At 42.0% G+C, this 15,106-nt stretch overlaps 1 protein-coding gene across 10 annotated transcripts in view; it reads left to right on the forward strand.

The window, feature by feature from the left end:
* Positions 1 to 13,393, forward strand: part of KCTD6 (potassium channel tetramerization domain containing 6) — an 87,343-nt gene extending 73,950 nt beyond the window's left edge. For 5 of the 10 annotated variants that reach the window (XM_074404452.1, XM_074404453.1, XM_074404451.1 and 2 more), the window contains 2 exons: positions 8,670 to 8,739; positions 11,985 to 13,393. In XM_074404452.1, the coding sequence (XP_074260553.1) occupies positions 8,670 to 8,739; positions 11,985 to 12,671 (757 nt within the window). In that variant the 3' untranslated portion in view covers positions 12,672 to 13,393. Of the gene's footprint in view, positions 1 to 1,704; positions 2,004 to 2,252; positions 4,401 to 8,669; positions 8,740 to 9,997; positions 10,065 to 11,984 lie in introns of those variants that run through there. The other 5 variants (XM_074404455.1, XM_074404456.1, XM_074404454.1 and 2 more) reach the window with 5 other exon arrangements.
* The last annotated feature ends 1,713 nt before the right edge of the window (positions 13,394 to 15,106 follow it).

Raw genomic sequence — 15,106 nt, forward strand, 5'->3', positions numbered from 1 at the left:
CTGCATTTCAATAGCCATCTGTCAATTATAAAATAAAAATTTGAAAGTACAATTAACAATAGTTCTAAAAATGGGATAGGAAGGACTAAGTCTGACAAAAACACCAACAGAATTAATCCATCAGTTTTTATTTGGGGGATAGAAGCCCTGAGAGGGGAAATGACTCTTTCAAGGACACTCAGTAAGTCAGAGACAATTCTGGATTTTCAGTGGCACCAAATTCTGGGGATCTGAGTATTGAGTAATTGTGGCATTGTCCTCCTATTTTAAAAAACAAACAAATGAAAAACCAACAAAACCTAAAGTGCAGTGGGGTGGGGTGGGGTAAAAAAAAAAAAAGAAAGAAAGAAAAGAAAAAACAAACCAAAACTCATTGTATTTTTCGGATTATAAATTCAATACTCATGTGTTCTGATTATAAATTCAATATTCATGAAAATTCAGAAGAACATTAAGAAGCAATGTTATTGATATTCCCATACTATTATCTTGAACATGATGATCAATGGTTTGATGTATTTCCTTCAAAATTTTTGTCTCTGTATATTTGTTTTAAAAAATAAAATCAGGATTATTTCATGTATAGTAGTTTGTGTACTGATCATTTTCACACACATTTCCCTGTATTCTCATCTAGTCTTTGTGAAGTTGATAATGTAGCACTCAGTTACATTGATGAAGCATATGTCATTTATTTAACCTATCAATTTGAGCTTTTGGAGAAAAATCAAGTATCAAATATGACTGTGGTGATGATGCGGATACAATTTCAGCCCCAGAGCCAGCTCACACACATGCAGATGCGAAACCCAAGTGAGTTTCTAAGGCCAGTGGTTATTCCGATGGAGAAGCGGAAACAGCAAACCCACCGTCAGGGAACTGGCTTCACCGGAAGGGGACAGCGACCTGGCTAGCAGGAAGCGAATGGGACTTGGAACAAGTGGACGCATGGAGACCAATGAGCCCTGAGGCCTTAGGAGCTGCCCATCCTCTGCAGCCTTGGCCTCCTTCCTGGTGAAGTGGGGACAATACCGGTGACAGCCTCGTCTAGCGCGGAGCTCCTGCAGGCCCCAGAGCCTTTGCGTGGGTCGCTTTGTCTGCGGAGGTGGCTGGGCCCTCCTCTCCACTTGGCTGCCCATATTGCTGAGCCTCTGGGCCCAGCTGCTCTTTGCTGTTCTGCCCTCCAAGCCGGATGAGTGGCTCCGGAGGCGTCCTCACAGCCCTCATCGCAGGGTGGTCTCCTCAATGCAGGGCATGCAGGAGGGGCTCTGGCCGCAGGTCCGGGCCCAGCTCTTCCTTGGCCACTGCGTTTGAAGCAGGATCACCCTTCCCTTCTGCTCCATCTAAGTCCTCGAATCATTCCCCTTCCAACACTTACGATCATAACCTGTCATTATTTTCTCTACCAGCTGTTTCCTTGAGTCTTGTCTGTCTTGTCCTTCCATTAGGACCCTCCTCCGTCTTGGTGGGCGCTATATCTCCTAAACCCCCAGGCCTGAGATTAGTGGGACCCCATACAATTTCGTGAAATGATTGAGGAGAAACAGCTGTACAGACACCAGCCTGAGGACGCCGTGGGCATGGGGCTGGGCGGACCCCGGGCTGGAGGCGGAGGCTGGACGTAGGGGCGGGGTTTCGGGGCGGAGCCTATGGGACTGGACTGGGGCTTCGGGGCGGGGCTTTGGGGCTGCGGTAGTGTGGTCTTAACCGCGCGGCTCCGGGTGCGCTCGCTGAGTTCCTCAGGCCGCCGGTCCCTTTGGCTTGCCGCCCGCGCCGCCGTTAGGGGGCGCCCGCTCTCGTGGCGCCGCGGCTCTGTTGGGAAGGCGCCGCCCGCGCCGGGCAGCTGGAGCCGCAACTCCGGGCGCGGGCTCAGTCGTCCCCTCTGCCGCCGCCGCCACCGCCGTCGCCGGGCGCGGGCTCGCTCGTCCCCGCGCTCGCGCTCTCCGGCCGCGGGCAGCTCCCGGCCTGGCCGCCGCCGCCGCCGCCGCCGCCGCCGCCGCGCAGTGAGTGGGGCTGGCGCTGGGCTTGCGGGGCCGGGGCTTGGGAGGGCCGGGTTTTCGGGGGTGCCTGAGCCGAGCGGCCAGGGGAGCGGGGCTGAGGAGGATCTGGCCGGGGAAGCCCGGAACCGGGCGGCGGCGGGGCCGCGCTGAGGGGACCGCGCGTCCAGGGGCTGGCACGAGCCCGCGGCGGAGGTGCCCGCGGCCGGGCCTGGGCGGGGGTTCCGGGGCCCGCCCGGCGGGAACGCGCGATTTCGGCGCGCCCCTCGTCCGGGCCCGGAGCATCGCCCGCCCTGCCCCTGGCAGGGTCAGGTTGCCGGGGCTGTGCTGGCGGGGCAGCAGCGAAGCGCAGCCCAGACGGGGACATTCGGGGTGTGCTCGAAAATGATTGATTTTGGGAGATGGCGCTTATTAGCCACCAATTGCCCTAGTTTAAAGCGTGCGGCAGGGCTCAGAACCCTGCCTGTGGGATTTTCTGCCCTGAAGAGACACTCAGATTGCAGCTGAGTTCTTTATGCTTAGATTTGTGTGTGTGGTGGCATTTTTAATGCTTGGTGTCAGATGTGATAAATGACCGTGGTCATGGGGAGCCCCTGCAGCACCTGCTGGGCTGACAGTGGTGGAGGCTGTGTCTGGGGGTGGGACGGGGAAATGAAACGTGACAGAGATCCTGTTTGGATATTCTGCTGAAGTTACCACGTTTCTGTTCAAGTATACCAGTTCTAGAACAAGTTGATGGATCCAATTTTAGGACTTTGTGTTAAAGGAGGCTTGGGTGGCAGAGTGGCCTGGGATGACCCGGCTCGGCTAAGCAGATTTGGAGTGGCCCAAGTATCTCCATATCCCCCTGGCATGTTCTTTTTTTCGCTGTCACAAATGCCCTATTACTTGAATCATCTTGGGATAGGAAAGAAGCTTGAGGACAGCATGTGACACAGTCCTGAGCCCAAGATTGAGACGTTTTCAAATGAACAAATGTGTAGCTAGGAAAAGGAAACCGTTTTTGTCAGCAGCGTTGGTAGGTTGAGAGAATTTTCTCTTTGGCCGAAAACCATCAGTCCATATTGATACTTGATTTTGTGCTTTGCGTTAGATATGAAGGATGCAGTGGTCAGGGTAGTCATGGATGCTATTCCTAAGTTTTGTGATTTGAATTTTCATAAATCATATTTTAACCCAAGTATCACTACTTAAAGGACTCTTAGGGTGAACCCTATGAATCCGTCAGTGTGTTTGGATTTTGATATTTGGGGTCCATTTAAAATGGAGTACATGTATTTACTTGGATTCAGCGTTACCTTGGAGATAATCCTGAGTCATGCTTTAAAGAAGTTCCTTCTGAGATCAAGAGCTCAGATGTCTGGTGATCTCTGGAGAAGCTAGGCACTTCCCTTTACCTGTATGTACTTCTCCCTTCTGGAGCTCTGGGAAAAGGAGCACCTGGGGAGATCTGAAGCAAATTAAGAGGCTGCCTCCTCCATATTTGCCCTGTCTCCAGGCCAGTGCTCTAAATTACTTGTGTTCACACTCAGGTTTCTCATGTTAACATAGAAATTTTGTTTATGCTGCCGCCATTAGTGTTTCCATATTTGTTTAATACTTGCCAATTTGCAGATGGTTTTATATTCATGATTTCACTTTTTTTCTCCATTTCCCCAAAGAAGAAGTTGGGCATAAAGAGTGATTTTTCTCAGGGTCTCATAATCAGTAATGGAGCAGAATTCGACTACAGGACCTCCCAGGGAACTGTTCTCTTCTCTGTATTGATGTGTTACTCTTAGAGGCCAATTTTTGCCTTTCTTTTGTGCCTAAATGGTGTAATTACTTTTGAGAAGGTGGCATTATCCTGTTTTTTTCTTGTGGAAACTGAGAGTTAAGAGGAGTGTTACGATTTTGTGACTATTTATGACAGTTTTTTTAAATTTTAGGTCACTTTTCAACCTGTAGCTCCTCTCTTCTAGACCACATGGTTGAGGGGAGAAAGAGAAAATGATTACTTTTCCTGCAGTCATATGGTTAAGGATAATCTAACACCGTAATCACATTATCCTTGTATGCCTGGCTACTTGTGCTGGCCTGTGTGTGACTGTTAACCCCAAAGACTCCTTGAGATGTTACTGAACTAGTTCCTAGAAAACAGGTGTCCCCAAACTTTTTACACAGGGGGCCAGTTCACTGTCCCTCAGACCGTTGGAGGGCCGCCACATACTGTACTCCTCTCACTGACCACCAGTGAAAGAGGTGCCCCTTCCTGAAGTGTGGCGGGGGGCCGGATAAATGGCCTCAGGGGGCCGCATGCGGCCTGCAGGCCGTAGTTTGGGGACGCCGGCTATAAAAAGTATTTTACTTTCAAACTCCCACATTTCGAGAAGAGCAAAACTCAGTACAAAGGCAATTTTGAAGGTAAGTATAGAAAGAGGGAGTTTATTGAGTCTTTTCTGAATGCCAGACACAAAAAGGTTTCAGTAGAAAAGCATTTTAAAGGGCTGCCTGGAAACTGGGAAGGTAGTAGTTGGAGGTTTTTATTATTCATTGAAGTTTGGAGGTTTATATTGCAATATATAAGTTGTTATATAGGATTAGGACTTTTGCCCTGGAGAATTCTTAGTCTATATAGCAGAAATGATAAACCCAGAATATTTTTAAGTTAGTTCATCATAACCATTAAGCCTGTAATTGCAGTTCTACAGTGGTACAGAGAGTTGCATTTAAGGGTTCTTAGGTTACTTTTTAACCTATTAACTTATTGAATTATGTATTCTTCAGATATGCTACTTTAGAAAATTAATACTTTCTTTTAAGGCTTCTATAAATTCTTCAGTTTGTGTTTTCTTAAGCTTAATTACCTGCTAACATGACACTGTCAGAATTTATACATTAGTCACAATAACTTTGAGGCTTAAACATGGGTGAATTTTCAGCACTGCTTTATATTCTTTGGCGAATGGTCGGTGGTGTTTTCACAAGAATTTTATTTGCATCAAAGGTTAAATCTTTTCAGGTGAACTGATTTTACAGAGTCAGAGACTTCTTTGAACTTTATAGCTGTTTGTGCTTGGTTGCGTTTGCCGTCTTTCAAAACCATCATTAGTTTTAGTAAAGAAAGTCACTGTAAAGGAAAGTTTTTTTCATTTTTTATTGTTATCATTTCTGGCAGATTTTCTGAAATATTAGATATTTCTTTTGCCTTCATCTAGTAAAACAGGCCTATTTGATGCCCATTTCAAGATCTTCCTTCTGCTGCCTATCTTGTCATTTAACTTCTCATTAAGCCCTCCACTGGAGACTGTGCCAGAAGGGAGAGAAGATGAAAAGCAAATGAATCATTTTCTAATTGTTAGCAGCTCTGGAAAATGATTTAGTAGAAGAGATTGAAACCATTCTGGAAATTCTTTGGGATTATGTTATTTTTCATTCATCTGCATCATTTCAGAGATGTTCCTAATGGTTATCAATTCAGAATTCAGAAGCTGATTATTATCCAGCTATTGAATAACAAGGAATTCTTTGTGCTTTTTTAAACATTTGTTTCTTGCTCTATCTAAGTAGCTCTACAGAAGATATTTAGAAGCAGGTAGAGATAAAATTTAAACTAATCAATACTGTTTTTGCCCTTTGAACTCTTTAATGAACAATTTGATTTCTTTAGACAGTTTAGTCATGGTTATTGGAAATGACTAATAGTGACTTTGCTTCAGTTTATTTTGATGTATCTTATATACAAGTATAGGAAGGCTTTTGGGTACTTTTTAAGAAATGTGGGCTATAGATTCCCATAATTGCTTTCCTGATTTATTAAGTGTGAGGTTTCATTACATCTTTGTACCAGAACTTTTGCTTTTTCTGTGGATCAGATTCAGGGACATCATCTAATTTTCTTTCTTTCTTTCTTTTTTTCTTTTTTTAATAACTGCTCAAGAAGTTACCTTATTTTGATTTAACAGTAAAAAAGAAAGATTAATAGTAGACAGACTTTTCATTAACAGCTGTAACATTGATGTATGCTTTTTTTCTTGTCTTTGGTCTTTTGTTTCTCATTTAATCATTTGGATATTCATGGATTGGAGTTCTTTATTTTTGAAACAGAGTCTCGCTCTGTCACCCAGCTTGGGTGGTGCAATCTCCGCTCACTACAACCTCTGCTCACTACAGCCTCCACCTCCCAAGTGATTCTTCTGCCTCAGCCTCCTGAGTAGTTGGGACTACAGGCGCATGCCACCATACCCGGCTAATTTTTGTATTTTTAATAGAGATGGAGTTTCTCCATGTTGGTCAGGCTCGTCTTGAACTGCCCTCGTGATCCACCGGCCTTGGCCTTCCAAGTGCTGGGATTACAGGCATGAGCCACTGTGCCCGGCCCTGGATTGGAGTTCTTTATGTCACTGCAGACAGAAGACGGCAGCCATTATTCACACTAATTGAGTGGGTTCCTGTCTTTTTTGGGGGAGGGCTCAGGAGAATTTTTACAAACCCATGTGTCTGTTTAGTTAGGCTGTTACTGTAAAATTTGTAAATAAAACCCTACTGGGTGGATAGGGTTAATAGATGGCTATTAGAGAGTTAATCTTTTTCAATTTCTTGTCTCTTGGATTCTGTTCTTTCAATTTCTACCCTAGAAGGGGATTTATGGAAAAGAGTCAGAACATGCAAGTTCTTATCGAGTTGCTTCCCAGCTGTGACGCCTTCAGCTAGTCACTTAATCTGCCCTGTTTCTCTGTTTTGCATCTCTAAGATGAGGATAGTAAACCATGCTTGCCTACTGGTGTCAGGAATGTTGTAGGGGAAAAAAAGTCTTTCATACCCCTGTCTGTTAAATTGTTTCTTCATTCTAGAATCCCTTCTCAGGTTGTCCAGATTTTCTTTCAAGGATTCAACTGAGTGAGCTCTTCCCAGAAGTCCTCCATTTTCCCATTCGGAATCTCGCTTTTCCCCTCTCATGGGCCTCTTTTGGTCCATCTGTTATATGGCACTTTGAATTCTGTTCTGTACTTCAGTCATTGCATGTTGCCTTCCATTATAGATGGAAAGCTCCATGAGGGCAAAGACTGTACTTTTCCTATTTCTGTGTATCCATGTTGCACATAGGTACCTCCTCCACTCCAGAGGTGACCCACAATAATTGTTGGCTGAATGAATTATTATTGAGGCTGTTAGGAATGAATACTTTGGATGATGAGAAAATGCCAAAGATGAGCATTTTACCAGAACTTTTGGATGAGTGGCCTTTTAAATTGCTCAGTTACTAATCTGTTGTTATCAGTAACTGAATCAGATCCTGGCAAGACAGATTGGCAAAGCCCATTTCTTGGTTCTGTTTACTTTGGATACTATTTGTGAAGCAAGTCAGAGGAATGAAAGACTGCCATAACAATCTTGAATTTGACTTTTGTTCCATTTCTCGCCCCTTAGCATGTGGAGGCCTATCTATATCCAACTGCTCAGTGTAAAGAATAAAAACTGACTGCCCAGAGCCTGGTCCACGTTTTAGTTTGTGTGCTTTGAAGAATTTGCAAGGTAGAGAAATAGATGCTTCAGGCTCTGATTTCAGCCCATGCTGTGCTATGCAAATGTTCTCTACATGCCTGAGTGACCTTTTGAGAAAGAGCCTTTGTGATCTTCTGTAACCAGGGCTTGTTCTGGGAATTCTGTGCCAGATTCCTCCAAAAGTGGGAAAAGTGGATCTGTTCAAGGACCACATAAAAAAAACCAGTGCTTTTCCTGTATGAATACCGATAAGTCCATGTTTCTTACCGTCTCTTGCCAGAGCTTTTAAAATTTGTTCTGCAGTTTGCTTTGCAGGTTGATTTGGGATTGAAGTGTGTGAGAGGGAATTGACTAAGGCAGTTCAGTAGCTGGGAAACTGTGTGTTTAAGTGCTTTTGAATTGTAGATAAAAATAAATTCACATTGGCATCATTAGTATCTGAGCATTTCTCAGTGTCTTAAGGCTGGCTCTCCATGAGTGCTGGCTGTTTGACTCTCATCGATATTGATAAGGTTCTTTTTGTCCCAAATTGTGCTCTTAACAGTTTGGCATTTAAATTGCTATCTATTTGTTTTAATTATTGTATAAAGAGAGATACATCATTATTTTAAAACATCATATTTCTTAATATTATAATACTCCATTCTGATGTATTTCTCTTGGAAAGGGATGCTGGTATGCTGGGAGGTTTATGATTTTGAAGCTTTTACTCAGATGATTGGTTTGTATAGCTGAAATGCTGATGAAGAGAGGTTTCCCCTTCTCCTTTTTCTTAAATGACCTTTTTGGTAAGGACCATGATAGGTTTGTACCAGGATAAAATTGTAGAGTTAATCATAATGTTCTCTTACATAAATTCTAAAAATTGATTTTCCAAGAAGAGAGGTAGAATTTGAATGACCGGGTTACTTCCTAGACTCTTCCTCCTTCTCTTAAGTACAGGATAGTTCTTTCTCTGAAAATCTTCAGTCTGTTGGTTCCAGCTGGGTTCTCTGTGGTAAGAATACAGGACACATAGAAGGCCCTAAGGGAATGCTTTCTTTCCCAGATCTTTGCCCTGTAGTAGGTTTCAGCTGAGCAAAGATGAGTAGTTTTTCTGGTGTTTGGCCTCCTCTGTTGGGTGGAAAAAACCTTTCTTCTATTTTAATAGTCATATATGCTATCATGTCTGTTTTTCTCCTCTTGAAGTTTTCCTGAAACCTGGGCTCCTGAAGACGCAGCACTGGAGCAGATGGATAATGGAGACTGGGGATATATGGTGAGTGGTTCTTGGAGATGTATTTTAAAGGCTGGGGAATTATTTTTCTGTGTCTTTTTACCCTTACGTATTTTTAGGTATATCTTATAAGAAAAGAAAATTGTGAATTTGTGTAACCTCTCTGCCCCCTTTTACTTAGGTTAGATGTATTTGGGGGGCATTTTTGTCTTGTGTGGGGTTTTTTTTTTTTTTAGACAGAGTCTTGCTGTGTTGCCCAGCCTGGAGTTCAGTGGGGCAATCTCGGCTCACTGCAGTCTCAGCCTCCTGGGTTCAAGCAATTCTCCTGGCTCAGCCTTCCATGTAGCTGGGACTACAGGTGCGTGTCACCACACCTGGCTAATTTTTGTAATTTAATTTATTTAATTTAATTTATTTATTTATTTATTTTAAAGATGGTGTTTCACCATGATGGCCAGGCTGGTCTTGAACTCCTGACCTCAGGTGATCCACCCACCTCGGCCTCCCAAAGTGCTAGGATTACAGGCATGAGCCACTGCGCCCAGCCAATTTTTGTATTTTTTAGTAGAGATGGGGTTTCACTGTGTTGGCCAAAACGGTCTTGATCTCCTGACTTCGTGATCCACCCGCCGCGGACTCCCAAAGTGTTGGGATTATAGGTGTGAGCCACCATTGGCCTTGTGTGGTGTTTAAAAAAATTTTTTTTTAATTTTTTATGTGAAGTTTCACTCTGTTGCCCAGGCTGAGGTGCAGTGGCGTGATCTTGGCTCACTGCAACCTCCTCTCCCAAGTTCAAGTGATTGTCCTGCCTCAACCTCCCGAGTAGCTGGGATTACCAGCGTGTGCCGCCACATCCAGTTAATTTTTGTATTTTCAGTAGAGATGGGATTTCATCATTTTGGCCAGGCTGGTCTTGAACTCCTGACCTCAAACCATCCTCCTGCCTTTGGTGTTTTAATGGAAGCAAACTCAAAATTGATTCTCCAAATACTTTTTATAATCACTGGAGAGATAAAGTGATTTTTTATTTTTTAAAGTATATTCCTCTGAAAACGCTTCATGAGTGGTGACTACAAAAGGATCTAGTGAATAATGATATGGAGGATATTTTGTTGCGGTTTGGGAGTGCCTCCTTTCCCACTTGCATTTTTTGTGTGTGTGCATATGTCTCCCTATTTTTCTATTCCTTTGATGTAAGGTATATTTTACTTGCCTAGTACTTGAAGTCCTGTCTCTCTCTCTCTCTCTCTCTCTCTCTCTCTCTCTCTCTCTCTCTCTCTTTCTCTCTTTTTTTTGACAGGGTCTTGTTCTTTTGCCCAGGCTGGAGCGCAGTGACGCTATCTCGGCTCATCACTTTACAAGCTCAGGTGATTGTCCCACCTCAGCCTCTCGAGTAGCTGAGACTACAGGTGTTCACCACCATGCGTAGCTCATAGTTTGTATTTTTTGTAGAGACGGGGTTTTGTCATGTTGCCCAAGCTGGTCAGGAACTCCTGGGCTCAAGTGATCTACCCTCCATGGCCTCCCAAAGTGCTGGGATTATAGGTGTGAACCACCACATCTGGTCTATTTTTTTTCTTATTTTTCAGATGGCGTCTCACTTTGTCACATAGGCTGGAGTACAGTGGCACAATGTTGGCTCACTGCAACCTCCGCCTCCTGGGTTCAAACAATTCTTCTGCCTCAGCCTCCTGAGTAGCTGGGACTACAGGAGTGCACCACCATGCCCAGCTAATTTTTGTAGCTTTAGTAGAGATGTGGTTTTGCCATATTGGCCAGGCTGGTTTTGAACTCCTGACCTTGTGATCTGCCCACCTTGGCCTCCCAAAGTGCTGGGATTACAGGCATGAACCACAGCCTTTTTCTTAAATAATATTTCTAAAACTGAAGGTTTGTTTTTTAAGAGAAGCTTTCTTCTCAAAAATTAAAGGGCAGATTGCAACATTAATGTTACAAAAGTGAATACACTATCAGATTATGAAATTTTATGGCTGCTGTTAACCTTTGGGTATGTGATGCTTTTGTGGCTAGGTTGTATTGACTTAACTGTCTATTTTAACTTAGTATTTGAAGCTATCACTTCCATGAAAAAGTTACCAAGATTGGGTCTGCACAATTTTTAATTTAATTAAATTAATTTATTACTATTTTTCTGAGACAGAGCCTCTCTGTGTTACCCAGGCTGAAATGAAGTGGTGTGATCTTGGCTCACTGCAGCCTCCGCCTCCTGGGTTCAGGTGATTTTCATATCTCAGCCTCCCAAGTAGCTAGAACTACTCATGCACCACCATGCCCAGCTAATTTTTTTTTTTTTTTTTTTTTTTTGTATTTTTAATAGAGACGGGGTTTTGTCATGTTGCGGAGGCTGGTCTTGAACTCCTGAGCTCAGGCTATCTGCCTACCTTGGCCTCCTAAAGTACTAGGATTATAGGTGTGAGCCGCTGCACCCGGCCCCAATTTTTATTTTAAAAACAAATTTCATAGTTTGTTTCTTTTGTTTGGGAGGGGGGGAACCCAAAGAAATATTGAAAGTAAATATCTATATTATTAGATCATTTTAATTCTATCTTATGTTAAATTAAATTCAGAAGAATGCAAGCCTTTAAAAAAAATTAGAAAAAAATGTGTATTTTAACTTGGCTTTTTCCTTCCCACAATATATTCTGACCTGAAAACTCTATATATAATGGGCCTGAAATGATGTGACTCTGGAAGTCATGCCCTGTATTTTTAGAGTAAGTCTTCAAAGAATTGAATTTATCCTTCTTTTTTTTTTTTTTTATTGAAAGCAAATGTCAGATGTCTTCATCTGGGTGGGTTTATTGCAGGAAGTAAAGTCATTTTGCATTAGAGCATTACTAAATACATTATAGCCTGAAAGAATCTTGGGCTTTGCTCAGTATCACTTATTTATTTATTTATTTTTTGAGACAGAGTCTTGCTGCGTTGCCAGGCTAGAGTTTGCAGTGGCGCAATCTTGGCTCACTGCAACCTCCACCTCCCAGGTTCAAGTGTTTCTCCTGCCTCAGCCTCCCGAGTAGCTGGGACTACAGGCATACGCCACCACCCCCAGCTAATTTTTTTTTGTATTTTTAGTAGAGACAGAGTTTCATCATGTTGGCCACGATGGTCTTGATCTCCTGACGTCGTGATCTGCCCGCCTTAGCCTCCCAAAGTGCTGGGATTACAGGTGTGAGCCACCGTGCCCGGCCTCACTTACTTTCTTAAATTGTCAACGTTAGTATTTAAAAATTTCAGATGACTGATTATTTCTTTAAAAATTTCAGATGACTGACCCAGTCACATTAAATGTAGGTGGACACTTGTATACAACGTCTCTCACCACATTGACGCGTTACCCGGATTCCATGCTTGGAGCTATGTTTGGGGGGGACTTCCCCACAGCTCGAGACCCTCAAGGCAATTACTTTATTGATCGGGATGGACCTCTTTTCCGATATGTCCTCAACTTCTTAAGAACTTCAGAGTTGACCTTACCGTTGGATTTTAAGGAATTTGATCTGCTTCGGAAAGAAGCAGATTTTTACCAGATTGAGCCCTTGATTCAGTGTCTCAATGATCCTAAGCCTTTGTATCCCATGGATACTTTTGAGGAAGTTGTGGAGCTGTCTAGTACTCGGAAGCTTTCTAAGTACTCCAACCCAGTGGCTGTCATTATAACACAACTAACCATCACCACCAAGGTCCATTCCTTACTAGAAGGCATCTCAAATTATTTTACCAAGTGGAATAAGCACATGATGGACACCAGAGACTGCCAGGTTTCCTTTACTTTTGGACCCTGTGATTACCACCAGGAAGTTTCTCTTAGGGTCCATCTGATGGAATATATTACAAAACAAGGTTTCACGATCCGAAACACCCGGGTACATCACATGAGTGAGCGGGCCAATGAAAACACAGTGGAGCACAACTGGACTTTCTGTAGGCTAGCCCGGAAGACGGATGACTGACTCCGACCCTGCCACGGGTTCCTGGAAATAGACTCTCCAGGAAATGGAAGATATGGATTTTTTTTTTTTTTTAATCACAGTGTGAGATTTTTTTTTTCTTTTAAATATTTGTATTTATTTGAAGGCAGTGAGGACCAGAAGGAAGTTTTGTGCTTTGGCAGACTCCTCCATGTTTTCTTCCCTTCCCCCTGAGTATGCATGTGCCTGTTCAGAGTCTCCAGATACCTTTTTTATAAAAAGAAGTCTGAAAATCATTATGGTATATAATCTACCCTTAACAGAGCTTTTTTTATTACAGTGCTAAAATGATTTCTGATAAAATGGTCCCTAACTCAACTAGAAGGCTAAACATACAAGAATGAAAGAATAAGTAGAGTACTCATGATGCCTTTGAGAAAAATCAAAAGATCATGTAGGGTGACCTAGTTTCCAAACCAATAAGTAGTATTGTAATATTAAAGGAAAACTGTTCCAATCATTTAAAAGTACTTATTAAGTACTGCTTTTTACAGTTATGACAACTGTTTCTTTCTATGCATATAAATCAAGGAACCAAATATCTGTAGCCATGGAAATGTCTGACTAGAAATATTTATATTGAATTCTGAATACAAAATGTCCCTGTGGTAGAAATCTTACTCTTTATGCCTGGTACAGTATAATTCTCAAGTGTACTGTCTACCAGAAAAAAAAAATAATAAAAAATGAAATATGAAAGTTAAGTTTGTATTTATTGATGATTATTATTACTTAAGGGGGGGGAATCATATTCCTTGTCTAAAAACTGCCTATAGTACATTTGTATTTGATTTGAGAGGACACAGTGGGACCTTAGGTTGCAGTTTATAGGAACTCTGTTGTGTCACTGAAGCAAGGATGGATGGAATTATTAATTTTGACTAAAAGGGTGCATGTTTGAACAGTGAACATACAGTTTTTCACATTTTTAAAAATGGAATTTATGTTGAAGATTACCGATTTTTCATTAATTGCCCACAGTTCTATGACCATTATTTCAGTTCTGTGCTAAGCACAGGGACAAAGTAACTCTTTAGCCCTTTATGGTCATGTTTTGTGGTAACTCACAAATGTATTTTGTTATCAAAGTTAAGATTATTTCTGAAGAGAAGAAACAAACTGCAGTGAATGAAGGACCTAGAACAGCTGGAGAAATACACCTACTTATATTTATTTCACTGTAGTCTTATTTTGCATAGTTCATTTGCTTCTATTTCTTTAAAGTAACTCATAGGAAGGATCATTTTAATTATACTGAGACCTCCTAGTTTGTTTGACCACCATATCAAAGGAAGCCATGTAATTTATTCCCTATTTTCTTGGGGAAGAGTGGAGCTCTGGGGCTGTACGCCCTGGGGCAGGCAGGCCACTCCTTTTCTCTTTCTCTCTTTGAGAATATTCTGAGGTTCTCTCTCTGCAGGGAAGTTGACGACACTTCCTTATGTCTATTTTTGCCCATGTCTGTGAAAATTTATTTTAAAATTTGACAAATGACCAATATCCAGAAATCTGTAATTACCCTATTTTCACCATCTTCAAACTAAGATCCTTTGATGTTATTGACAGATTGCTGTGGTTTCAGTAAATCAATACATGAGTACAAGTTTATCATTTTGGAAAATTATCTTGTATTTAAAATTGATTGATAGTTACCTTAAAAAAAAAAAAAAGGCCCAACCAGTTATGTGTTGTTGAGCTTGCTGAGGTCAATATGGAATAAAATGATTTGGGTTGAAAACAGGTGTGGAAATAGGAATAATACTAGTTCCCAGTTTTAATTTTAATTTTACTTTATTTATTTTTGAGATGGAGTCTCATTCTTGTTGCCCAGGCTGGAGTGCAATGGTGCCATCTTGGCTCACTGCAATTGCCTCTCAGTTTCAAGTGATTCTCCTGCTGCAGCCTCCTGAGTAGCTGGGATTACCGGCATGTAACATCATGCCTAGCTAATTTTTGTATTTTTAGTAGAGATGGAGTTTCACCATGTTTGCCAGCCTAGTCTTGAATTCTTTTTTCTTTTTTTTTCAATGCCACTAATACGCCAATGGGTCTTGAACTCTTGACCTCAGGTGATCCACCTGCCGTGGCCTCCCAAAGTGCTGGGACTACAGGTGTGAACCACCGTACTCAACCCAAGTTTTTAAAAGTTAAAAACTTATGAGGCCTCTTCCTTGTCCTGCTTACTGGAGATGTTTGCTTTTGGTAAATTTTCTCAAATTTAGTAATTATTAACAATAAAATGATTGTTTATATGAGTAAATTAGGAAAAGTAGCCAGCTGAGATTTTTTTTTTTTTTTTTTGCCATTTTATTTGTCTAATGACATTTAGAGTGTTTTGTCTAGTTGGGTAATTGAAAATGATATGAAAAATGTAGCTTGATTACATTTGGTTAACGAGACAGTTATGTCTTTTAATG

Source organism: Saimiri boliviensis, chromosome 8 (assembly GCF_048565385.1).
Source record: "Saimiri boliviensis isolate mSaiBol1 chromosome 8, mSaiBol1.pri, whole genome shotgun sequence".
NCBI classification, from domain to species: Eukaryota; Metazoa; Chordata; class Mammalia; order Primates; family Cebidae; genus Saimiri; species Saimiri boliviensis.